This window comes from Coturnix japonica, chromosome 9 (assembly GCF_001577835.2).
Source record: "Coturnix japonica isolate 7356 chromosome 9, Coturnix japonica 2.1, whole genome shotgun sequence".
Lineage (NCBI taxonomy): Eukaryota > Metazoa > Chordata > Aves > Galliformes > Phasianidae > Coturnix > Coturnix japonica.
In genome coordinates this window covers 13,510,837-13,537,689 of record NC_029524.1, presented here as the reverse complement: position 1 = coordinate 13,537,689, position 26,853 = coordinate 13,510,837, and the positions used below count along the sequence as shown (strand labels likewise).

At 43.1% G+C, this 26,853-nt stretch overlaps 1 protein-coding gene across 5 annotated transcripts in view; it reads right to left on the bottom strand.

The window, feature by feature from the left end:
• DIS3L2 (DIS3 like 3'-5' exoribonuclease 2) overlaps nucleotides 1-26,853 on the bottom strand; it is a 155,909-nt gene that overhangs the window by 51,012 nt on the left and 78,044 nt on the right. For all 5 annotated transcript variants that reach the window (XM_015871831.2, XM_015871834.2, XM_015871830.2 and 2 more), the window contains 3 exons: nucleotides 21,552-21,631; nucleotides 7,656-7,768; nucleotides 1,945-2,052 (listed from right to left, as the gene is read on the bottom strand). In XM_015871831.2, the coding sequence (XP_015727317.1) occupies nucleotides 1,945-2,052; nucleotides 7,656-7,768; nucleotides 21,552-21,631 (301 nt within the window). The remainder of the gene's footprint in view (nucleotides 1-1,944; nucleotides 2,053-7,655; nucleotides 7,769-21,551; nucleotides 21,632-26,853) is intronic.

Genomic DNA, 26,853 nt, shown 5'->3' with positions numbered 1-26,853 from the left:
AAGGATTGAACCCCAAGATACCTTTGCTGTCTCTGTCTTTTTAATGTCTTTCTGCCATTGATTTGCAAGAACTTGCTCTGCTCCTTGCAGGAGGCAATGGACTGGATTTCAGCTTTGCTGCCTGAACTTGAAGCTTTCAATAAAATCTTATTTTTCTGCTTGCTCAGAAGAGGCTCAGAATATTTCAGAGCTTCCTTTTAAAATGAGAGATGTAGCATCTTGGGCCCCAGGAACATAATGAGAATGTCAAATCTCAGGCAGGCTGCATTCAGGGCTGTGCTTCAAACATCAGCAGGCAGTAACAAGGAGTTACATCGTTTGTTTACAAATATCTTTCTGTTGACTGCATCTGAACAGGAACGTGCTACGCTGTTCCTAAAAACACCCAGCTCTGCATCTGAAGAACAGCACAGGCTCAGCAATACAGTTAATGCCTTTGCCCTTGGAAAGTCATCCCAGACACATCATGCCACAGTGTCCCACTGGAGTCCATGAATCTACGTAGAGAACTGCTCAGGCAAAATTCTGTTACACTCCTGGTGTTACACTCCTGATGACAACTCCAGAATGCAAAAGCCATAAAAACAAGAAAGTGCCTGTTGCCAAAGAGGGCTGAACCTGGCATTACTTTTCTGTAACAATAAACAAAAACTCCACCAACTTAACAGTTGCATTCAAGAGAGGAATCTGCATGGCTTTTCCCTGGGAGATGCACAGGCTCTGGACTAACTTGCTTTGGAGCAATGATGGGGGGAGCTCAGAGATGAAACACAGGAGATCTACTTTGTCCCACCTCAGAGATAACTTCCTATTCCTATCAACTGACCCCAACCAAAGCTACCATCCCTGCAAAACCTCCGAGGAGAAACCTGGCTGCTCAGACACCCGCATGCAGTTTGCTTCCCCAGGTTGTGTCCCAAAGCACTGCTTCCATCAGCCACCTCCATAGGCAAAGCTTGGCACTGTGATCCTCCTACCTTCTTACTGGCCATATAGGTTCAGTACAAATACTATTTGAAAAGCAAATAGTGGGTACATTGCAGGGAATAAGAGACTTAAGGATTTAATTAAAAGCTTATTTTAATTAAGACTTGACTATTAACTGTTCAAAGAGCTCTCAGAGTCAATGAAAGGCCCACCAAGTAGTTACAATTAGAAGGTCCCAGGAGTAATCATGCTGCCACTACGGGAAGCGGACTGTTTTTTACAGTGAACAAATAGAATCCACTTCAGTGCCAGAGCTGAAGAGATACAGCTACAGATCTGCAACCACATTCTATTAAAGCATAAAAGAAGATGCAGTGCCCATTAGGGCAGCATAGACCCAATGATCACCAAAGAGGAGACTGTTGGGTTGTTACTAAGAGTGTAGGAGAGGGAGAGAAATCAAGAGAGCTGAAATCCGCTTGCTGCACCAGCTGATCCCCAGGAATAACACAGCATACAGAGGATGGAGCTGTGCCTTTGCTGAAGAGCTGTCACACTTTACACGTAATTTGCAGTACAGATGAGGAATAAAAGAGCCTGTTTACCAGGGAGACCACAGAGGGATCCTTATCCACTGCACTGCACAACTGCCTGCAAGCGCAATGCAGGGTTGGATTAAGGGAGAAACATCTTGTCCCAGACCATTAGCTGTGACTGGCTGATGGAGATACGACATTAAATGTATGAGCGACCTGGCATGGAGCTGGAAATCCTCCATTTCTAACATTCATACAGATATTCTTCCCTTCCCTACCACGCTGTGAGATTTTTTCTAGTCATCATTAAGACAAGATATAAGGACAGTCCTACAACCTCTCTTAATGGTTCACCAAACCCTTTCTATCCAGCTGGCAGTCATGGGGTGGCATTTTTACCATTCTGTTTGCAAGGTCAGGGTCTGGTCACTGAGTGAGGCAGGACTGATGAGCAGGATGCCTGCTTTGCTGCTCCACTCACCTTGCCTTCTGGAGTCACCTTCCACATCACAGAGAACGTCAGCCGGTCTCGCATGGGATTGAGACTGCACAGCTCCTCACAGAGCAGCTTGGGAAGCATTGGGATCACCTAGAAGAGAAAAGGAAACTCAGTGCTGAAGAAACATGGTGGTGTCAGTAAGAACCTGAAGAGCCTGGATTTGGGAACCGTGCCTCTTGTTTTGCCACTGATGACTGCACCAGGCAAGTAACACAAGTCTGAGGCTGCTTTCTGCAAAGTGTAAATGAAATTTCTCCCACGCATCACAGGAGTGTGCGTGGCTCTAATAAGGGCTGAGCTGTGCTTTGCAGCACAGACAGGAACACGTAGATGTTGGTGAGATAAACAAAAGCACCTGTTTTGTGCCTACTGAACACGGTGTTTGCAAACAGAAGGAGAACAATTACTATTTTCCTGTGTTTAGCTCTGCTTGAACAAAATGTCAGCCAACAGAAATTCCTGGCAGACGTTGTAGCTTGTGTTCTAATGCCTTACAACCAATCAATACTGCAGCTGTTGATCACTGAATTACCAAACTACAAATTACTCACACGATTGCAGCAGCAAAGCAGAAGTGCAGAACATACAATCGTGGAGTCATTAAGGTTGGGACAGACCTCTAAGATGGTCAAATCCAACCCCATCCCATCCCCACTTTGCCCATAACCACATCCCTCAGTGCCACATCTCCACGTTTCCTGAACACCCCCAGGGACAGTGACTCCACCACCTCCCTGAGCAGCCTGTGCCAGTGCTTCATCACATATTCACACTACAGCAAAGCAGAGGAGCTCCAAGTCTTTCTGCCATCCCTGAGTTATTTCCCAGGTAAAGCCAGCAGTAAAGCTAATATTTAGAAGCTGTTTAATGAAGCAAATCTAATTATTTAGAGCTCTACACTCTCATTTCTCTTCTCATGGTTAACCTTTATAAGGAAGCATTAAGTGCCCTCAAAGAACTATCCTGAGTGGTGATGTGGGCTGGTACTTTCCAGAAGAACACAGAGCCAAGTTTGCCATGACGATATTTCAGCTATTCAATTCACCTGACTTTTGATTGCTCCCCTGTGCCACCCAGCACAGGAACAGCAGCAACCCCAGCTCTTCCAAACTGTCACACTGAGTGATTTCACAGACAACAGTTTACATTTGGGTGCAAAGGGAACAACTGCTCTTCAACACAGCAAGAAAAAAACAACAGTCTCAGATACCCATCTTCTCCTTAAGTGCACACAGTTGATATTTACCTTTTGCTTTGAAGGCTCTTAAAACATTTAATCACATTTGTGGTTTGGCACTGGGCGATGGCTATAAATCCATTCTGATTGCGCTGTATATTAATGCCAAGAGGTTAACTGTACGGTCTCTGACTGTCAAGGAGTCCCTTTCAACATGAGTCAGCAGCGCCGGTTCAGCTGGGAGGTCACAGGGCACAGATTACGATAAGCTGTTTCCCGCAACACAAAGGCCGTGAGCTCTGTTATTCCAGTTGTGCAAAGCACATTAACAATACTCATACATTCATAACTGACAGGTTCGGTACGTGAGGGCTGCCATGCTGCCTGGAAAGGCCCACGCCATAGGGTTATAAATTTAGCCCAAGCAATGCCAGCTTGTAGCAGAAAGGAGAGAAAATAGCTTTCTAGACTACCGGAAATCCCGGCCTGTCTAGGATTGCCCGTGACCTCCATGAGATCCCGAAGCTCGGGTCACAGTGAACAACATGCTGGCAATTTTACAAAAGCTCCCATCCTTTTCCCATCCAAATTAAGCTGCTGTTACCAGCATCTGCCTCCATCTCTTTCTATCCACCTTACGATTCACTTTTTGGTTCCCAGAGATGATGGTCTGTACTTATTGGATCTCTTCATGCCTTAGCACATCCTCTCCCTTCGCTGCTCCTGAAGCAATAACAGCCTGCTAGCAAAACGCCGACATGAAACATGAAAGCCCATCCAGGAAGAACAGCCCGACTGAAACAACAGGATGCGTGTTTTAAGTGTACTTGAGCAGGATTAATATCCAATTCAAGAGGCTATAATTCTACGGAAGGGCTTTCAATGATGTGAAACACAAGCAAAGCTTTAACTCAGATCATAATTACAGCTCTAAGTGCTCACCGAGCAATTAGCTATAACAAACCTACTGTTAAATGGAGAAGCTCCAACCCACGTCACCCTTGTTTTACAGGGGAGGAACTTCAGGCAAAGCAATTTAACCCAGCCACTGCAAGAAGTCTCCAAAGACAGCAAGAAATTTCCTCTTCTGGCCTGATCCTCAGTGTGATTCGGTCACAGTCAAAAAGGATTCTTAGTAGTTGCAAGCCCAGCATTTAACACACAAAGACATCACAATTGTGTCAAATTCAGAGAGTGAGATGTTATCCCAGGGGCTGCCCCGGAGGAGCCGTTGCAATAGGATTATTTTCATCTCTTTCTGAAAGAAACGTGGGATGAGAGGAGATTTTGCTAAGTACGTCTGTAACGGCCATGGGAGATGTACAAAATAGCAGGGCTGCATGGCATCACCTCAAAAAAGCTAGGAGCAGGGGTGTGCAAAAGTAGCTGGAGCCAGAAGTGCACTCAGAGGAGTCCAGAAGGGATAGGGAAAAAAAACTTCCACCATGGAAATAAAGGACCCGCAGCCCCTCGGAAATCCTTTGTACTGAACATATCCTAGAATCAAGGGCTGTAGAAAGGCTTGTGTTGTCTGGTTTCCAAGCTCATCTCTCAGCCAGACCAATAAAAGACATCATCTCTTCCCACCAGCCCAGCAGGGCCCAAGAGATACAGAATGGGCACTTCTTCCAGCGAAAGGCTGATATCCACCAGGCTCACAGCTGCGAGTCTGCATTTCAAATCAGACCACATTTCTCACTGTGTGAAATCTCCTTAGGCCCACTGCCGCTGTACCTGGCCAGAGCAGCGGAGCTCCAGCCCTGCCAGCCTCTCACACAGCCAGGCAAGGGGAAAGCCAAAGTTGGACAAGGCACTGCAGGGGGTTTCCTACAGCATCGTCACCCTGGGGTTATAAAACACCGGGACTTCTTACCATAGCCTGCAGTGTACTTAACAGCTAGGTCTCAGATGGCGGAGCCACTTCAGGCACAGGAATATCTATCTGACCTCCTGCTTGCAAGAGCCCCTTGGGTTGTATTTTTTTAATTTATTTATTTATTTTTGCTTTGCCTCTTAGGCTAGCAAAGCATTTCCAGCATCCAAGTGTGAGTTTCCAGCCTCAGATTCATTCCTTGGGAGCGCACGGACTGGGATGATAAAACTTCCCACTACCTCTGAAATCAGAACCATCTGCTACAGTCACCACATTCACTGGCCAAGTACAGAGCCCAGTAGCCAGGGTGGCTTGGTTCGCTGGACTTGCTGGAGCAGCTTTGCAAGGAACAGAGGAGGGAAAAAAAAAATCAATCGGACCAACAGGGAGAAGAGAACAAACTCCTCATTTTCAAAAGGCCTCAAAGACAGTTTTGCTCACCTCAAATAATCCCATTCTGCATCTGCCCTGCTGGTTCATACAACCGCTGCTGACTCTTGGGGTGACCCCGTCTCTCCCATGGATCCCATGGGAAGGGATTGCATTAACCAGGAGCACCCACCCCAGTGCCGGGAGGAAGGTGCCAAGGTCTACAACGGGGCAGGCTCAGCAAGCCTACTGCTTACACACTAACAGACACTCAGAGGAAATAGGCAATTTGTTTATGAGCCAAGATTTCTGCTTAAGAGTTATATCAACACTTCCATGAATTCAGATTTTGAGCAACTCTTTGTTACTCAGCCCGAGATTATCAAAATATCAACACCCCGACAACCTGCTGGTGTCAAAAGTGAGTGTCTCGAAGCCCTGGGACTCAGCGCGGAGATAGGCTTACAGATCACATCTTTGATCTCGAGTATAAAATAGCACCAATAAAATATTACACAGATTTATGGCTGACCTCTCACTTGAGCTGCTTCACACCTAAAATAACACGATGGGATGTGCCAAAAAAGAGGAAACTGTTTAGGTTTTCTTGCTTCTTAAAACCTGATACACTCTTATTTCAAAAAACTTTTGACTTTTATTAAATAGACCGCTAGCAATTACACAATAACTCCCCTTCTGGATACATGGCTCGGGAAAATTAAATATGTGGCTTACTTAACTTCTTTGGGAGGATTAGCATGGTGTTAACCTCTAGCAGAATCACAGCTGTCTTAGGAAACAATTCCATCAAAGGAAAGCATATTTTCTACAAGAGTCACACTACCATCTTGTTTCAGGCTGCTGGCTGCTTTCCTTTGCCCATCCTCTTGTTCCTTTTCATCTACTGCAGTTTAAATACTGACCAACACTGTGCTTTAATAATATAACCTGGTTTGTACTCTTAAAATGCATTCTCTGCAGGGCAGAAGAAGGGGCAAAATGTTATGACTGGCCGAGAGGTCAAGGCAGGTGAAGAGCAATTGGAGATAACGGATGTGAAAAGGTAACATACAACTTATTGTAGGCATCACATATGGCTGGTGCTTGGGGAAAAAAGCACTTGGAAAGGACAATTAACTTCTGAGTTCAACTATGCTTTCATGAAAAATGTCTGTTAAAAAATATATATCCTTCTTTCCAAAAAACTACATGCCTTCAAGCATGAGTGACATTGTGAGTGACAGCCATGGAGTCACCCCAACCAGAGGTGGAAGCAGAGCGTCACAGAGCCAAGGGCTTATTGACGGAGATACCTGCAACAGCTCATGAGCTAGGAAGAGTTTTTGCACATTCAACTAAAAAATTAGACAAAAATAATCATCCATGGATGACAAATGGATGTTTCCTCTCTTCTAACATTAAGCTCAAACTTCATCATTTTTATGGTTTACAAGTCAACTTCAAAACTGAGCTTAATATTTGGTTCTTTTGTACTAAAATCTCTATAATTTAGAAGTATATTTTCAGTGCATGATGAAAGAGTACCACTTATCCCCATCTGGAATACCAAGATGAAAGAAAACTGAAATACTGTGGTTCCTCGAGAAGTGAGATGACAAAACTCTCCATCACTACCACTACAATTCACGTTGGATGTTAGGAAACATTTGTTCTCAGACACAGTGGTGATGTATTGGTTCAGGCTGCCCAGGGAGGCAGTAGGAGCCAATGTCCCTGGAAATGTTCAAGAACCGTGGAGATGTGGCACTGAGGGATGTGGTCAGTGGGCACAGTGGGGGTCAGTTGGGGTTGGACTTGGTGATCTTGGAGGTCTTTTTCCAACCTTAATGATAACGTGATCCTATGATCTGCAAATTTCGAGCCTGCGACAGCAACGCAGAGAAACCAAGTGGAATTTGTCAAGCTTATCTCCAGCTCATGATGGTACAAACACAGCTCTAAAGCTGTGACCTGAACCAGCTCAGCACAGTCCTGTTCCAACTGAGCTGCTCCTAAGCTACCAAGCCCTGGCATACCTGAGTTTCTACCCAAAGACACATGACCATGCTTCACGTACTGATGTCTTCATAAGCTCTGAGCCAGTGCATAGCATTAAGTCTTGTGTTTGACTACACCAGTTCACCAATTTTTTAGCACTGTTGCAATGGTAAACAGATTTTGACTGCTGGCATCTGAAAATAAACTTCGAAAATGAAATTACGGTAAAAGGAAAAAAAACAGTGCTTAGAAGAAAAGAAGTGAAGCTGTTCCTACCTTTTGCACCAAATAGACACTTGTTGCCCTCTCGCTCGCCACTCTATCCAGTGCTGTTTCTTCCAGTACGAAGTAGCTGACATCCGCAATGTGAACACCCACTTCAAAGTTCCCTGAAATTACACAAGCAAGTCAATAGGCTGCAGGTAGAAATTCAGGCATTTAGGGAACTGGGGAAAAAAGGGGAATCATTCAATCCAGTAGTTACTTTTCAGAGGAAAAGAAAATTTAAATTAAAATTTTAAAAAATCAGCAATTTGATGACCTCTGCTTTTTCTGCTGGATCAAATCTGGAGGAGACATTTCTTGTGATGTGTGAGTCCTGTGATGTACCACCAGGGTTAGGGAGACAGTAAAGAAAAGGAAAAGAGATTGACAATAGAGTGTGATAGTGTAACTACTCTGTCTCCTCCTTCATATACTATGTCAGCAGCTCACAAAAATGGTATTTCTATCCATCTCTTTCCATCTGAGATGAAACCCGTGGTCTCTCAGAACACCACCAAATTCACCACCACTGTGAGCACAGCTTACCTCATCCTTCATCCATGCATGAGTGCTCAGGCAGTGAAAGCCCTTAAAAGCCACGTCACTAAGTCATCACAGCCAAGAGTTTATAATATTGAGCTCTGCTACCAGATATGGGACCCCACTGGCAACTACACAGGCAGTACGGGACACAAGCTTTGAGCAGCGGAATATCCTCCCTGTTATCCTGCTTTATCCTCAAATTAGGCTCTTTGTCCTCCAACTACAGACTAGTCTAAAAGCACCTTAATTCAAAGGTTAAGCTAGAGAGGAGCACTACTGAGGTTTACTGTGAGGTTTCAGCAATAATTTGAATTTGGAAGTCATGATCATCCTCAGCTTTGGAAGTAATTAGTACCACAGTCCAAGAAATTCTGGTCTGCTAATCCTCAAAGGAGCCCATTGGCCTTTATTTTCTCTGGAAGAACGAGGCTAGATTTGAGGTGCTTATTTGTAGAATAGTTCTAAGTGTGGCGGGTTCCTAATTATAACACTTGGTTCTTTAGAGGAATTCACTAACTTTGTGGTATCTATAAATATTTGTTCTTTCTTCTGTTTTTTCAAAAAGACAGCATAATAAGATACCACACTGGTTATAATCCTGTTTGTTTATACACCTTGCAGAGGATATTATCAAAGCCTTTCTCTCAAGTGTCACATTTTTGAAGGACAAATTGTTAATAGCTGATGTCACTACACAGTGTATCTGCCTTGGTGCACACCTAATGGGTAACAGTGCTAGATTTCAGCAGAGCAGGAATGGAAAGAAGTATATCACCCAATTATTAAGGTTGGAAGAGACCTCTAAGATCACCAAGTCCAGCCCCAACCCATCCGCACCGTACCCAATAACCACATCCCTCAATGCCGCATCTCCACATTTCTTGAGCCCCTCCAGGGACAGTGATTCTACCACTTCCCTGGACAGACTGCAACAACTCCTCCAGTCAGTTTTATCAAGCTGTGTTTACATACACAAAGTACTCTCCAAAGTATTTTCGTACTACTTTTGTTCCCTTGATAGAGAGAAGATGTAAAGGCAGCAGAAAATCACACGGAAGATGGGAGCTCTGTGGTTTAGGCTTTTCCACACAACCTATAGTCGCTGGAAAGTCCTGCAGAGAGTAAATATCATGGCAGCAGGGGGAGAGGGCAATAATCCCACTGCACACCAAGGGACAAATTCCACCACTTGGAAAGCAGGGAGAAAAGGCTGCAGATTAAATGGTTCACCTCAGAAAGCTGCCTACAGCTGTGTTGTGATATTATCAGATGCCCTGAAAGCTGCTCTACATGGATTAGGCATCCAAGTCTGAAACTACTTAGACAGTAAGTCTTAGACTAACAGTTCAACCAACAGGTCTAATATTACACACGCTTGAAGCCAACACACTCAGAAGGTAAAAAAATATTGAACACTTTGAAGTCAATATTGTAATGTATTGACCCTGCAGGCAAATATTGACCAAAGGAAAGGAGAGGGGGTCATTACATCATGCCTTTAAATCGCACTTTAATTCAATATGTGCACTGTTACATACATGAACTTTTTGTCCTCGGTAGAAAATTGACAAACCAAGAAAGATCTCATTGCATGAGATAATAAAACATGGAGTTTGCCAATGAAAACACATTGTGCGGAGTTAAATTTCACTCAGGTTTCCCACCAGAGGTTCTAAGAGCTGGGGTCAGGATAAGCCCCCTGCTTTTGAACTTCTAATGGAAATTCTATCTAAATATTTTGTTACATACATTGACATAATGCAAACTGGCAGCTCTTGGGTTTGCCTTGCTCAAGTATGAATCACCCCATTTCCCTCATCCCCCAACAAATTCAGACCAAGAGAAACTGAAGATACAGACAGTGACCAACTAAACTGATTTCCCTTGGATGTGTTGCAGAAAATACTGGCCTTAGCCTGCACAGAAATGCCTGTCTAGTGCTCTCTCCTGGTTTATTTGCTGATTAAAATGAATAGTATTTCCCTATCTATCCTAGTTCTTCCACTAGGATTCCCTTCGAGGTCCACAGTTTTTCTAGTCCCATTAATTTTTATGACAATCACAAACGGAGCATTTCACATTGTAAGTCCTACGCTATTTCCCAAGGAAAAAAAAAAAAAAAAGATTATGTGGTCTGAATGAAAAGAAAAGAGAGTTGGACTCTCCTGCATTGAAAAAGTCTCGCAATGGAGAGGAAAGGGTGGGCAATGCATGGACCAGACACTATACATTGCTACACAACCTACTCCACCCTCATTTTGATGACAAAATCTACTTCTCCAGCAAACACAGGCTTCGTATCTTGGTGTGTAGTTCTCCATCCTGATTTCAATCTAAATTCATTACAGAAAGAAGTACATCACAAACCAGATTTATCTGACCCCAATTTACAACTCTACTACAAGGAACCTAAAGCTGCACAAGCCCTAAAGGTATGCACTACTAGTTTAAAAACCTTTATCTTTTCTTAGAGTATCTACATAAGAATACATGGGGGATTAGCCTGACACTTCGTATAGTTGATATTTAAGCAAGAACAAAAGGGAGCATCTACTGCAAGAAAAATGCTGAAGGCACTTAGGTGGCTTCTTTCATTCAGGATCTCAGACCTTTTTTCATCTGAAGTTATTTCATTTGAAGGTGGGTGCAAAACTGTCACCCCATTTAAACTCTGTCACTACGAATCTGAAGAGTGGGAGACAATTAGCAATGGGGAATGCAGTTCCTTATTTTAAAGGAAGTCTGTGAGTACAAAGAGAGAAATCATTGGTCAATTGGCCACTAAAGACACTCCCAAGCCAAAATTCAGCAAAGGGGATGGATGGGATTTGTGGTGACACACACCATGGGTGGCTGGAATGGCAGAATAAAACAGACCTGAAATTCTCCAAGTTTCTTGAAGCCCGGATCTCCTCCAGACGCTTACCAAATGGCAAAGCTGCATCCCCCAGCACGATGCTGTGCTTTTTTAGAGAAGGTTCAGCTCCTTGATCTGAGAATCCAGTTTGTTTGAACTCACTCCAAAACCTTGTGTGTGTAACAGTGATATGATGCTAGAATCAAAGGACAATGGTTCAAGTGTGGCACCTAACAGAAGAACAAAGAACAAGCTGTTTCTTTTTTCTTCACTGATGATCTCAACTACTACAACAAAAGAGTTCAAAGACCTTTCTTCCTTTTTTACTGAGGAAAATTATAAACAAAAAGGATTAGAAAGAAGGAGCTGGAAGAAAGGAGAGAGACCTTTGAGTCTGTAAATGTTCCATAAAAACTGCCAACCCAGCAAGCTGTATCAAGAATTTGCCCCAGGAATCAGAAAGTTGGGTTGAATGTCTGAACAGTAGCAAGTTAAGACAGCGGCAGCAAACCTTCTCCATCTTCAGCACCACAGTCACGAATGCAGAGGGGAAGACCAAGTACATTCATTCCACACTCTGGCATATGTAAATTTTTGGACCATGGAACTTAGAAGCGCTACTCCTTGAGGATAAAACAGCAAAAGGTAATTGTCCTGCACATGGATACACACTCCTTTATTCCCATCTCACCTTCACTCATCATCTTCCTCAGGAGAGAAGACAATCATTCACAGAGCACTACGCCAACTTCAAATCTAATACCAAGTCTTTTGTGTTAACCGCTATTTCTGAATACATCTGTTACCTCTCAGTTAGGGAGATACAGCAAAGTTCAAAGCAGACTGCAGTGTTTGCTCCAGCCAGAAAACAGCCAGCTGCTTCCAGCAATTAAATGCAGTCGGCTGTTCTGACGTTAGGCCAAACTCTTGCAGCAAATAATTACAGCTCTTCCCCATTCCCTGCCCTGGAGGTACCTGGTGCTGCTCACTTATTTACAAAGCAGTGTTTAGCATCTAGCAAAAGTAGGAAAAAGCTGCTGGAAGTAGCTAAGGATCATTCCAGATCATCAGATCGTGTTTTTAAATGAAGGACCTGGCCCATGCATAAGCATCTCCTTTTGTCTTTGGTATATGCATGCACTACATGGGTACACTGATGGTCCAGGCATGGCAGTGTCCATGCTGGGACAGGGACAGAGAGATGAGAATGACAGGAAAAATAAAACAAAAACAAAAAAAAAGGAAAAGGAAAGAAACGGGGGAAAAAAGAAAAAAGATAAAAAAGAGAGCAATATGGAGGAGAGAAGAAGAGATTAACACAAAACTTACAAGTGGAACTGTGGGAAGAACAAGTTATTTGTCTGCTCTGGAGTCTGAAGATACAGGTGGGTGGCTTTAATTCTCAGCTGAGGTTACTCTTCAAGCACAGGAAGCCACACTATTGTTCAGAGAATCAGACAGTGTGCTTTATTTCAGCTATTTTAGAATAACAAAGAGAGTGCTTAAATTTTACTTGTGTGCCCCAGGGCCATTTTGCTTTTTCAAAGCACAGCGCAACTGAGCATAAATGCATTAACTTGTTTACCAGGAAACTAAAAGTTTTTAAATTATCACATGACGCTGCTCCAGCCAACCGAAATACAACTAATTACACCTTTTTAAGAGCAATTCATATCTTCTTCTTTCTCGAAAGGTCTCCCTTCTTCTATGTATCTTTCCGAAAAGACCCTGGTAATAGGAATCAGAATTCTGAACCTCAAGGAGTGCAGGACTAGTCTGCAGGGCACTGAGCGGCAGTTACCCAAACAACCATGAATATTACTTTAGGAAAGTTGCAATGACTTGAAAAGAGGAAAAACTCTCTATCCAAACAATAAGCACCTCAAAGAGCAATGATTCACAAAATACTACACACTACCAGGCTCCACTGCCAGCCTGGCCTCTAGGCCCCTATAAGAACATAAGAAACAACCCACCATGGAAGCAACCCCCAACGCTCACCAGCCATGGAGAGACTTTGAGAGCATCTCAGCAACTTCTGGATTTCTGGGAAACCACTGCTACAAATGGCAATGCTGGAAAGTGATGCCCTCAGCCATCCCAAGAGAATCTGAAAATATTCACAGCTCAACTCATAAAAACAGATGGTAATGGATTTTTTGTGGTTTTTCTTTCTTCTTCTTCTTCCCCTTTAAGGCAAAAGGTCAAAGCGAGATTTTAATGAATCTAAAATCCGGAATAATTCCTATCTGCTTGGAGTGACTTTTAAAGCACTGTTCTACTCAATTCTCACAGCCACTCTGACCTTTGGTACTTAAGTCTCTGGCACTGACTGAACGTTATGGAGATGAGCACGATCTCACAAACAAATTTGGGATTGGCTCCAGGTAAGGTACAAAAGAGAACTTGTGTTCATTAAGTACCTTTAGCAAAGGTGGACAAGTGAGAATGTAAAGCAGAGAAATCTACTAGGAAAGGAGCAGTCCCAAAGCAGAATATTTCTCTTCCATGACCAACAAACAAATCTTTAAATACTTTCAGAATTATTAGGAGATTTTATTACTAAATTAAATTCTGGGAGCAGGTCTTCCATGTGAACTGCATACAGTTTTCTGTCTGTAGCAGCTAATAAATTCAGCAACTTCCTGAACTCACTTCTTATTAGAATTTAAAAGCTACCTTTTATACTGAAAAACAAAGCCAGAACACTGACATAACAAGGCACTTCACACATCGTGCATTACAAAGCCCTGAGCTTTATACACAAAACAGCATAACCCAAATCACTTCAGTACTTAAATATTTTGACTAAGGTTAGCATTTAAATCCTCTGCAAGGAACACACTACCCCGCCTTGCCTAACACTGAGGAGTAAGCTCAGAGGTGGCAAAATGTCATCACAAACTATCCCCAGCCTCCTAGGAGTGGGAATCAGTCCCACCATGGGAACACGGGGTAGATGCTGGAAGCATCTCAGCTGGTGATGAATCAGAAGTCAGATCTCCAGATGTCACATAACATACCTTGATACCAAGGCAGAGAAACCCACACCCAAGTGTCCTGTTTTCCAAGTTGCCAGCAAACCTGTGCCAGCTCTTCACCTTGTGATGGGAGCTGCTGCCATCTGGAACACAGCTACTGCCTCTGCTGTTCATGAAAATTACCTTCCAACCAGATGCAATAACTTAGGAGGCGAACAGAAGAGCTCTTCCATGCAAGTGTTACCACTGCACCGTTAAGTCAGATACTTTAACAAAGAAGGAATTATCCTGGGGGAAAAGCACTTAAATACTCAGAAGGACAGAATTTACGCAGCATGTACAAGATAAAATATTTAATTGCAGACTGAAGGACATAGGGAATGATATCCAACAGAATAAGTACACAGCATAAAGATTTGTTCACACTGCAGAACCAGAATCACACAGAAGAATACAAATGGAAATAAGGCAAAAGTACCTTAATAGTAAATGTCAAGTCAGGCCACGGGGCAGCTAGGGACAGAAAAGATAATGATGGGAAATGAAGAGACTGTGCCATTTCTTTCAAAAATCAAATTTGGCCAACACTGGAAGAGTGTGACCAGACAGAACGTATCCTTATGCAGTGATGTCTATGTATGTACCACTATCTGCTCACAAAGGTTTCCTCCCTGTTCCTGTGCTGATACCTGATGTACACTGCAAAAGGTAACAAGTCAGCTCATTTCCTCCATGGCTGCACAAACACCCAGCAAACTGTGAGGTGCCAAAGCAGCAAGTTCCGCTTATAAGTTTTTGAAATTGTATTAAATTCTTTGCAAGATTCAAGCATAACAAGTAAAATGAAGAGGAGTAAGAATCACAAATACATTAGATTCTCCACTGGATGACAGTGATTGCTACATGGTCATCTTTGGGAGAACATCTAGATGACTGCTCATGACTTACACCCAACGTGAATCTTTGCTACTCAGTCTACACCATCCACTCTTCGACCTTTTCCCAAGACAAAATATCAAGCAGGTCACCAAGGTGAACTCAGATTTGCAGCTCAGAAAGCACTTCTTGCCAGTAGATAGAAGTTACCAAGGGAATCTGTGCTTAACTCTATCAAACACCCTCTTAGCAGCTATGTTTCCAAAGGGACAAAGGCAAAAGGACAGTTTCTGGCATTCTTGCCACAATTTGTTGTTATCACTATTCCAAGTCCCATTCAAGAGGTTAACTCTACCAGGAAATCAACAGTCTTTGAATCTGAAGAGAAGGGAAGTGGCACCCTGAAGCTTTCAAGATGGATTACAATCTTTTGGGGGTGTAGGATGTCATCCTGTTCCTGAAATGAAGGTTTGAAGTGCGAAGGGACCTGCCTCTCTCCTAGGTCAATCTTTTGTGATATCTCTGCTGAACACAGAAATCCAAGGCTGAATAAATGCTCCTGGGCATTCAAAGAGACCTTGGAATTTAGTGCTAGGCCAAACACATACAAATTACTTCCCCACTGAGCAGCCTTGACATTTCAGCTTCTTTGAGAATAGAAGGCAGATCCTGAGATTTCACTCTTAGCCATCCAACTTTTCGTTTACGTTTGGAAACATTTCCAAAACATTTCCATCTGCGCCCTGTTTTACACTTTGAATAACCAACCTAATAGTCAACAATCAAGAAGCATTGTATTGAGTTGCACAGTAAGAAGATGCTCTTCCTGTTCAGTTAGGTTCTTAAAACCCACGCACAGTGATAAATTATTAGTTACAACAATAGCCCAGCAGTTCCGAGGGAACCCATCATTTTGAAAAGTTGATAACAGTTGATATACAGCAATAGTATCTTTGTTGCCTGAATGCAGTAGAACATATGACCGAGGTCAACTGTGTGGGAACTTATTCCTAACTATTTGTACTCTTTTTCTACCCTCATACATCTCTGGATTCTTACCTGCTAAACTTGCTCGTAAATCCTGTTTTCTCTAGCTCTGTCTGGTCATAACCTATCATTTGTGGTTCTTCTCTAACAACCCTCCTCATCTCTGAGGTCCTCTTCAGTGAAAAGAAATCATAGAGAGTGCTTTTAAATTGGGAATTTCTGATCCTCTCACTATCCAATTCCTTAAATGAATTCTGAGCTTTCAGGGGGTATTTCTTCAATACAGATATTTTTCAGTCAGCATCCAAACTAGGGATATTTGTCGACCAAGGAAATTTTTAAATCCTTGGGGAATTGTCCCAGGTCCTGAATTTATGAACTGAAATGATTCAAAAGGTGTTTTTTTTTTCCATAGCATCTCTCTTCACTTGTAGGAAAATACATTCATTTTAAAGGGTAATTCTACTCTGTGTTTGTACGTCCAGTTGCATGTTCTGCAGCCACCATCTCCATTAGATTAGCCCTTTATAGGAAACCTACCTTTCATATTGCTTTAACACCACATCTTTTTCCTCTATGAATTTGTTTATTTACCATCTCTATTTGATATCTCTGTTTTCCAAATACAAGGCTTTTGGAATATAGGTGGAATCTTTATAAAATTTCTATACTCGATACAAAAATCCAGTGCAACAAATACAAATTACTAATAACTCATTCTGCCCAAGTTTTGTGTGTGGGGGGGGTAGGGAGGAAATCAAAACAAAAAACCCACAATCTTCCCACAAGTAGCTCTCACATAGATGCAATAAATGCTTGACAAATTACGTTCCAACAATCAGTGCTCAAACCAAATCCAAACTTTCTTGTTCTGCATCCCAATGCTTTATTATTTTAGTGCACTTGTTTGGGAATTAGGCTTACTCGGTTACCCTTTCAACCACCATCTGCTCTGTTTCCAGCCAAGCTAAGGGGAGCACGATGCTGTTTACTTGTCTCATTGATTTCAAAAGAGGAGGAATCAGTAGGGGAAGGGTGAAGCAATTCAGCCCTCTGATTCCATTCAACTCTGGCCTTGGAAATTGGAAGTGATGTGTGTTTCCGCAAACGCAACCCCATGTTATTTTAAAATAAGAGGTTAAACATACTGTACACACTGCAATTCCACCAGCAATGCATGGGACCACACTGTGGGACACAACATTGACCTGGATTTGGCAGAGATCTGACTGTATTTTGCATATTTCAAAGAATCTGCAACCACAAGTTCTTGATGGGAAAAAAAGGAAAAGAAAAATGTACCTGTTTCTAATCACTGCAATCGGTCTTTTCCCTTTTTCTACTGGCACAACACAGATCCTTAACTAAAAAGCTCCAGACTAATCAGCAAGTAACAGCAGAGCTGAGCTAATTATGTACGATACCAAAGGAAAAACCAACCAAATACTATGCACAATCCCATTCCTTGTATGTCTTTATTTTTCCTACATTTGAGTCCTGCAATAAATTTAAGTAAATAGCAGTTTATGGCTATTTTATATTTGACTCATGTAGTGACGTGGGTTTTCTGTCACTTTCTCTCTAAACCATGTCTGCTATCTATTCATCTTGTACACTTACCTTACAGAGAAGAAAGCATACTAATTCATAATATAACTTTTGATTCAACACTAGCTCATTCTTCAGTGTTTATCTTAAGCAAATCAGCCCACAAGACTCTAATTACAAATTCTTCCTGTAGTCTGTGCTGCAGGAACCAAATGGCTTAGCTGAAAGGTTCTGCACCAACTGTCACTGCAGCAAATTTCATCCTACAGTTCTCATGTGGCTGGAGGGACAAAACTGAATAGAAAAGGGATTATTTACAACTTTAAATACTAAGTGCACGCAACTTTGCAAAACAAAAACGACTTGGTCCTCATGTGTTCGTGATCTGCATTGGGAAAGAACAAGGATGGAAGGAAAGGAAAAGCAAGTATTCACCTGAGATGGCATCTTGGGGCTACAAGGGCTCTACAGGCCTGTTTCAGTGCGAGACACTGGAGCTCATGCAGTAGGGATGGCTTAAGGTGTCCATGAGGTCCACGGAAAGGAAGCAAAGGATGACTTTACCATCACATACGGAAAATACTCCTTGAGCAGAGATGTGAATCCACAGTGTCCTCAGACCTGTTTCTGAAAACTGCAGCCTACAGTGGACTCTCACACACCTGCTAAGGACAAACGTCATGCTGCACCTTTCCCAGATTTGGCTCAGTAAGTGAATCTCTCTTCTTTGCTCATACCTCATTTTCATGATACTAGAAGAAACACAATGTCTCTGAGGATTTCATTGTGTTCCCCTTAGGTATATTTGATTTAAACTCACCAACAGGATGAATGAATTCAAAGGGGAGGGAAAAAATAGGGAGCAGCATACTGCAGAAATCTCATTTGCTCAGATCCTTAGGTAATAATATACATTCATTGAATTCATCTATATCTGACCTTGCTCCAAAATACAGAAGACCAATATCACTAAGGAAAAAAGAAGCCAGACAAACAACCCACAAAATATATTTCTATTCTGCAGTACAATGATTCCTCCCACAGTGTGATCTGAATTACTTAAAACTTGAATTACTCTCTGAAAGGAATGAAAGAAAGGCAAGGACCACGTTAGTCATCAATAAACACACAAAAAGACGTACCAAGATACTGCCAGCACATCTTTGAAATCAGCACTGGAAGATGTGCATGTGGGTGAGACAACCCCTCTGAAATGCACCCAATAATTCCAGGTAACTTCTTTCTCATCATGGCCTGCAATTTCAATAGATGGAATTTGGAATTGTTTGCCTTCAAATTTGTCAGATTTCACTTCTGTTTCTATAGTCAGAAGCTTTCAAGCACAATATGTCGTGTGTGTTACCAGAAATAATAATCATAATTCCCAGGAGAAGTTTGGCAAGCGTATGGAACTTGCCTGGTTCCACTGGGACACGCAGGTCATACGACAGGCTCTTACATGATAAGATCAGTGTAAATCTTCAAACATCTGCACCCCGGAGGAAAGCACTCAGGCTTGAAAGCCGTACATTTGCTTTCTGTGAACGCTCCACAGCCGTTGTTCAAACTGAGAGCTGCTCCGCGGCGCGCTGCTGGCTGCAGTCATTCACTAGAATACGTGCAGAAAGGACCACAAAGGAGCATTGACTGAAATGAACTTGCTTAAAACCTCAGGCTATCCTGAAACAACTCTACGAATGCTGCAGAAACTCGCTGCCGTCCAGATCCATCTCCTACTCCAAGATTATGCTGAGTCATCTAAATGGAGTACAGCTCGTTCATATTTCTAAAGCTGTTACATAAATAACCCTATTTTCATTCTTTACTGGAGCCGATCTCTTAAAATATACACTCACGAGTGCAAACAGCAAGCGTACCTCCCTACTCCTATCATTAAACAATAACGAGGAGCACGACAGTTAATCAAAAGCAGATTTCAATATAAAATCCTCTCAAAACCAGATTGGCCTACGTATGACATATATCCCTGTAAAGTTTCCAACTGCTGCAATATCTTACTATAAGCTCCATTAAAAACAAAGCTCTTCCCACAGCCATCCCATGCTTCCTTTGCTACTGGGTAGTTCTTTATGACAGACTTATGGATTCACTTTTGCAAAAAAATATTCATCTTTTCCTGAGCGTGTAGCACAGGAAAGTCCTCCATCCAGTGACCAGAACAGACAACGGTTACACTGAAAAGTTGTAAAACTAAGAAAAGGTGCAAAAATAGACCCACGTCTCCCTGCCTTGGGGCAAAGGAACAGCCACAACATTGAAAGAATTAGCAGTGAATGTTTGAGGACAATTCCCTTCTTCCGAATCATCTGAAATGCATTCATTCTGCTGCTTGACAGGGAAAGTGTGAGTAAAGTCCTTTGCTTGCGTTTACTTTGGGTCATTTGGGGCATTTTCTGCATCAGGTACTGCATTCTCTATTGATTTCTGGCAATCTCCTGACATCGTGAGGATGCCAGATATGCGGTTTGCTCATGCTGGCTCTTTTTTCTTTTTTTTAAAGTGCTTAACATATGGGCAAAAAAGATGGAAAAAATAATAATTTCTTGTAACCAGGTTTACATTTAGAATAAAAGCTCTGTTAACTCTTAACACAACTTTGTCCTCATGAGACATGAAGGCTTGCCAGCCCTGGATGAGCTCTTAACCTCTAAAACAACTCTTTGTCATAATAATTGCAGCTAGTATAGCAACTTATAAGCCAGAAATCCTCCAAAATGCATCAAGAAGCTCCAGTATCACAGGATTAAGATTCCCAGAAGAGCTCTCCTTAACACAAAGGCTGCGAACAGAACAAGCTTCATAAGCAAGCGAACCCAAAGGACCTCCAGCATCGGTTTTGAACCATTCTAGATCCTCCACAGAGGGCTCTTAATCACACCTGATGATTTCTGGAAAATTATATGTGGGGCTGAACAAAGAGCCTTTGGACTGGGACAGCCTCTGTTGGGGGCATGCACTTGTCTGCTTTTGAATTTACTTATCTGACCTACGGATAATCAGATCATAAAATGCAAAGAGGGAGGACAGGGTTAAGTTTAGGATCTCTCAAGACTGCCTAAATTTTCAGTGAAATAGAACAGCAATTTTTCCTTAACATCACCTCAAAACTGACCTCATACAATATAATTAGAAACAATGTTATTAGCCTCAAATTTTCTTCCAATTGTTTTTTTTGTTTGTTTGTTTGTTTGATTGTTTTAATCAGCTCTGTAGCACTGCAATACTATTCTGTAACAGGGTCTAAGCGACATGAATATTCATTGGCCATGTTAAACAGAATGAAAGCAACTAAGACCAGAGAACCATGTCTGATGTCATCATATCACGATCAGTAATAACAACAAGTAAAACTAAACACATAAAAAAAGTCACTTTATCTTCTTCATTATTTGTAGATGTGTTAATCAAACCATGCACTATTTCTAAACGAAGCCTGTTACTGGATCTCATCAAACTAAATGAGCAGAATTGGATGGCAATGTAAGCTTACAAGAGCGAAGTTCCTTTAGTTGGAATCATCAAGACTTGGCTTCTGAAGCTTTACTTTCTGTTCTGCTGGCTTATGGCATAGTAAAAGCACAAATAAGGCAGAACAGAAAACTTAAAAGGCAATGAGAAGAAGAGCACAACTTATAAGGCACACTCTGCTCATCAGACTATTCTCAGCATCCCATAAGCAAACACTGAGAAGCAGTGCAGCCAGTGACCTTCAAAAACAAGGTTCCTTTAATCTGGGACTACGTATTCCAGGTCAAAGTTTTACTAGGCTTCAGTATGCATGAGTGGCACGTGAGCTACTCTGCTGTAAGCCCAGTAATGACAGGAGACAGCTGAGATCTGCTCAAATGAAATTACAGCTTCAGTTATGCAAAACACCGTGCTTTCTGCATTTCCTGACATCAACATTAGTGCAGACCACAGCTTGAAGAGCTCTGCTCTACGATTTCTGAACACAGGCAGTTAAAACAATAGGAGAAAACCAGTTTAACATTTACTCATATTTGGTAAAGAACACTTCATGACAAATCACATATATGAGAGTGTCAGCTGCTGAATATAAACACTGAGCAGTATTTTGTAAAATATATCTCATACCGTCAGGGAGTTGTTTACAGGACAAAGCATCATCAAGATCTTTGGCAGTTGATGGGTCGATGGTGAAAATGCATTCTTTCCTATCCAAGAAAAAAAAAAAAGAAAAAAAAAGAAAGAAAAAAAAAGGAAAATTTATCTTCCAGTCATGGAGAAGGCATCAAAACACACAGACCAGAGACATCCAGACAACAACAACCATGTTTTCATAAGACTCAGACCTGAAACACCTTCAAACTAATCTGAAAGCCTAGATCTAATCTGAAATAAGGTTTTGGAAAAGCAATGCTTCTTGATGTTGTGGGTTTTATTTTTGTGGTTGATTTTAATTTTTGCTAGAAAACAGCTTTTGTCTCATTACTGATTTTCCTGCACAAAAAGTAAACAACCGACCCCATTGAGTTCTCACTAAAGAAACAAGCAAGAAAAACTCTTCATGCCTTGCAGCTAGTGGAAAGCTATAAGAGATGGCTCCCAATTGCAAAGCTAAGTTAAACACAAATAACCCACATTACCACGCAGAAGAGCAGATACTGGGACATACGGAATTCCATGAGCACTGATAACATGGAGCAAGAGTCACATTTACAAAGTGACCTGCACAGGAACAAGTGAGAGCATGTAAGGACGCTCAAGGGTTGCAGTACTTTATAACACCTATGTCTCATGTCACATCTCATGGCGGATAGTCATGGGTCACGGTGGCAACTCCCTTCTGGAGAGGTAGAATACATCTGACTGCACAGCCACCAACAGACTCATAGGGTAGGAGAGTTGGGAGGAGAAACCATGGCAAACTTTAAAAGGAGCAAATGTCACAAGGCATCATCAGGTCTTCGTCTCTGAGCATGGCTGCTTGCACAGTGAGAGCAACATCTCAGCCTCTGCAGCCCTGTCACTTCAGTGCTTAACTGCCCTGGGTGGGATCTATTGGCATCAGACAGCTGGCAGTGTGTATTTACGTAATTCCACCAGGGAAGCTAAACAGAGATTTTCAAAGGCATAAAAATCACTAAAGCACTTCACTCCCTCCTGAGACTTTGAAAATCTTTCCGAACATGCGAGCTTTCAGATTGAGCAGCAAAGCCGCCTTTATCCCCAGATGCACGTTACTTTCTGATCCTTCTCATGCATCCAAACAAATTAGAGATTGTGATGCTGAAAGATATAAAGTCTTTTCAACTACACTGGGACTTTGATCTGTTGTTGCCTTGCTACCCAGCAGCGGAAATCAACTAATTTTAAAGGCTTGCAAGCATCCTCGCTTCCGTAAATAAGTCACAGAATCATAGAACTGTTTGAGTTGGAAAGGACCCTTAGAGGCCACCTGGTCCAACTCCCTGCACCGAACAGGGACACCCACAGCTCCTTCTGGTGCTCAGAGCCCCATCCAGCCTGACCTCAGGTGTCTCCATGGATGAGGCATCCCACCACCTCCATGCAATCTGTGCCAGTGCCTCACTACCCTTAGTGTAAAAATGTCTTCATCTATAGCTCCCCTTTTTTAGTCTCAAGCCATTTCCCTTTGTCCTATCACAGCAGACCCTGCTATAGACAGCACTGAACAGAAATGAATGGCTTGCTTTACACTGACAAGTGATGAAGAAAAAGGTTAAAGAACTTCTTCAAAGAGCATGAGTTCCTGTGTCAGTGGGATAGACAGCTTCTCCCAGATGTTCGGGCCTGTAACCACAAGCGTCTGCCACCCATTGAGAATTGTAGCTCCAGGCAGTTTAGAGATTAGCAGATTGGTTTCAACAAAGTGCATATTTGCAGTCTGCCCTGGAAAGAAGTGAGCATAAATCTGCGGGTGCCAAATTCTGAACGCATTCATACAATGGAATGGTTCCTCATACAAGGAACGGGCTGCTTCACTGAGCTGTGTTTGGCCAAGGAAGCCTGCTGCAGAGCCTGGTGGTGGCTCGTGGGCTGGGGGGCACCTGGCCCCCCATAAAGCACCCAGGGCATGTTTTGCTGTGTCTGGGACATGCTGGCCCTGCTCCCAGCTGCAAAGCACACAGGCACAGCCACAGCTCTCAGCCCAAGATCCTTAAGCTCACAGATGCAGAGTAGAAGTGGGGTCCAGCTGAATTCTGATGTAGCATTTCTCACCAGCAGTTCTGCTCGCAGCACAGCTGGGATATGCTTTAGCACCAGGCACAGTTCCCTTCCTCCTTTAAAACTGCTCAAGGGACTTGAACTTGTAGCTTGTCACATGCAGTTCGTTCTGGGCACAGACTGCAAAGGTGAGGTAAGAAAGTCACTGAGCAAGTAACAAGGGGAATGATACACCTTGGCATGAGGACTGCAGAAATACTGCAGAGTCCATGTCCAGGTAGTGGGACGAGTGAAACTGATTTGCAAACAGGGCTCAAAATTCACAGCAATGAGATAATTCTGGCACAAAGCAGTACACCTGACTAAAGTCTTCTAAGTGAAGTCTGCTTACCAGCAATTGCATTATTAAGTGTGATGAGTTATATTTCTGGTTTTCAGTTTTTATGGCTGGAGAGGTTTCAGATGGCTATAGGAACTGGCACATGGGATAGAAAATAATCTGCCGAGCGATGGGAGTGCAGCACTGAGCATGGGTGCAGCAGCCCTGCATGTGCTCCTCCCAGAGGAAGGCATATACTCTGCTATCAGCTCTTGCTTTTCCTGCAGCCCAACCAGTATCGCCTGTTATCTCCAGCAGCTTCAGACCCACCTCTGGTCCCAGGGCACGTGAGGAGCAGGCTGGGAGGAAAGAGTGGGTGTGGGCAGTGCATACAAAGATTTAGGTTGGAGGGGGACCTTGAAGATCAAGCAGTTCCAAGCTCCTGCTGTGGGCAGCATCGCCAACCACCAGCTCAGGCTGCCCAAGGATCCCACCCAACCTGGCCTGGAACGGCTCCAGGAATGTCCATGCGCTGCAAAATGTCCCCGTCCCTTGGCATCTGCTGCAGCACAGAGCACTCTGGAGCCATTGGGGTGAAGAAACAGCACTGCTCCCAGCTATATGGCCCTGTGAAGGGGAAGGAGCCATTCAAATTCCTCCACTGGCCAAGTCTGGCTGTACAATACCCCTGAAGGCTACAGCCCAAAGATCAGATCACATTTCTGAGCGTAACCAATAACAAACCCAACCTGCCATGGTTGTGTGACCAAACCTCAAGGCAACAGAACTTTTTATGCACCTGCTAACAAAGACGTTGCTTAAGCACAAGCAAATATCATGGCTGATGCATGCATATTTGCATTGACCATAGGTAAACATGAATTGGCAGCTGCCCCCAGCTCCTGGAGGGGCTGCCAAGGTGACCGTGTGGATTAAAAAGTCTCACTGTTCCTCCCACCCCCTTCTTTGAAAGCCCTGAAGGAGCCATCTCTCATTGTCACTGCACCTAATAAAAATCTGTTTTACTCATTTCGAATTGTCAAAACATACTTTCGTAAAAGTAATGAGATGTTCCAAGTCTGTTCGTTCCAACATACACACAAGTTGGTTAGTTAGAGGAAACTGGTTGAGGAGATAGAGACACACACAGAGTTAAGACATTTACCGGCCTTAGTGCTGAGAAGGGCTTGAGAGAAATATGTGTCTTTGAGAACCCCCCAGCCTCCACACGTTGACTGAACACAAACACTTCCACTTTTTATGGGAGATGCTGGGTCCAAAACATATGTTTAATGCAGGCCTGTGGAGGTGGACTTGCTCTGACATGGAGTCTTTGCCAACGGAAGGAAAAATTAAATCCTTCCCCCTCCTCCTCATGGCCAGAGATTTGTGTGCTGGAACCGGGCCATGCCTACAAGAGTTCTGTAGGAGCAGGGTGGACTCACACCCTATAGAGCCCTTTAAACACTGCTGAAGGCAAAGCTCGCGCTCTGGCTCCGTCTGCCATCTTGCATATCAACCATCTGGGGGGAATAACTGCAGAACAGAGCACTCTGTTTATTGGACAGGAATGACAGCATGCACGTAGACAGGCTGGAATATCAATCCTAATTTAAGGTTAGCTAATTAAGTGCAGTTTCTCTTTGTAAGGCTTAAGGAAGACTAATTAAAGCAGACAAGCATATCTGCAGAGCAGTTAGTCTTTATACCTTTAAAAGGACCTAAAATAAATGGCTATTGCAGGAGTAGAGGTAAGATAAACAGCCTGTTAGTGAGCTAGAATTACCATCATCATAATTAAAATGTTCACAGATCATGGGGCTGCAAGAGCAGCTTGTTTTTCCGTGTGTAAATAAGTACATCTGTGCAAAGGTGTTCACGAGAATTAGTGGAGAGAACAGCATACAGCTGGTGCTGCAGAGCTGGGTACAATACACCAACATCAGCTTTTTGCCAGCTAGAAGAGTCCAAAATTCAACACATCAGTTGAAGTTAGACATAAAATATAAACACCCATGACACAAGAAGATGAGCTGGCACCTCTGCACAGAGAAGCTGTGGATGCTCCATCCCTGGAGGTGCTCACAGCCAGGCTGGATGGGACCCTGGGCAGCCTGGGCTGCCCTGCCATGGCATGGGACTGGATGAACCTGAAGATCCCCTCCAATCTGAGCCATTCTGTAATACTATGACAATCCCAGGGCTCAGTGCTCCAGCACACAAGTGGAGGTCTACCTGGACCAAGATGAAGCATTGCATTTGCAAGCTATGGCTTCAGGCTGTGCTAGGGCCAAGGTCCCTGGTACGGTCAGCAATTGGGCAAAGTTTGGGAGCTATCAAGATGATTTCTGCAAAAACAGCCCAATGAAAAGCTTGATGGGAACCAAGTCATCCACACAAACCCTCCAGGCACAACTGGATGGCCTTCCCACCAACCAGCAGCACGCAGACAGCAGCCCTTCAGCAGAGACACAGAGCCCAGATTTCCACTGCTGTAACAAATGCAGGCAACCATGAAAGAGCAGTTTGGAGAACTGCACGTACCATGAGAAAACCCTCAATGAAGCAAGACATTGTCCCTACCAGACAAAGAAGCAAGCAGACACCAGCTCTCTGGGAGCCTTGGAAGGCTAAGGACAGAGGATGCAGCCTGCGGCAGCTCGAGGTGAGATGGCAATGACCATCATTTTGTTTATTGAAGTATAGGCACTGCAAGCCTGCTTTAAACTTGAATATGTCAGTGCTAAGACATTTACAGTGAGAGTGACTGCATGTCTAGACACTTGCAATGCATTTACATTCTTCCAGGGACTCTTTAGGTTGTCCTGTTCTCTTCACTTTGTGAGTGTGTACAATAGCCGTGTGGGAGGGAAAGCTCAGCATATCCTGGTTTTCCCTCATTAGCTCCAGCTCAAAGCTGGCTTTTGA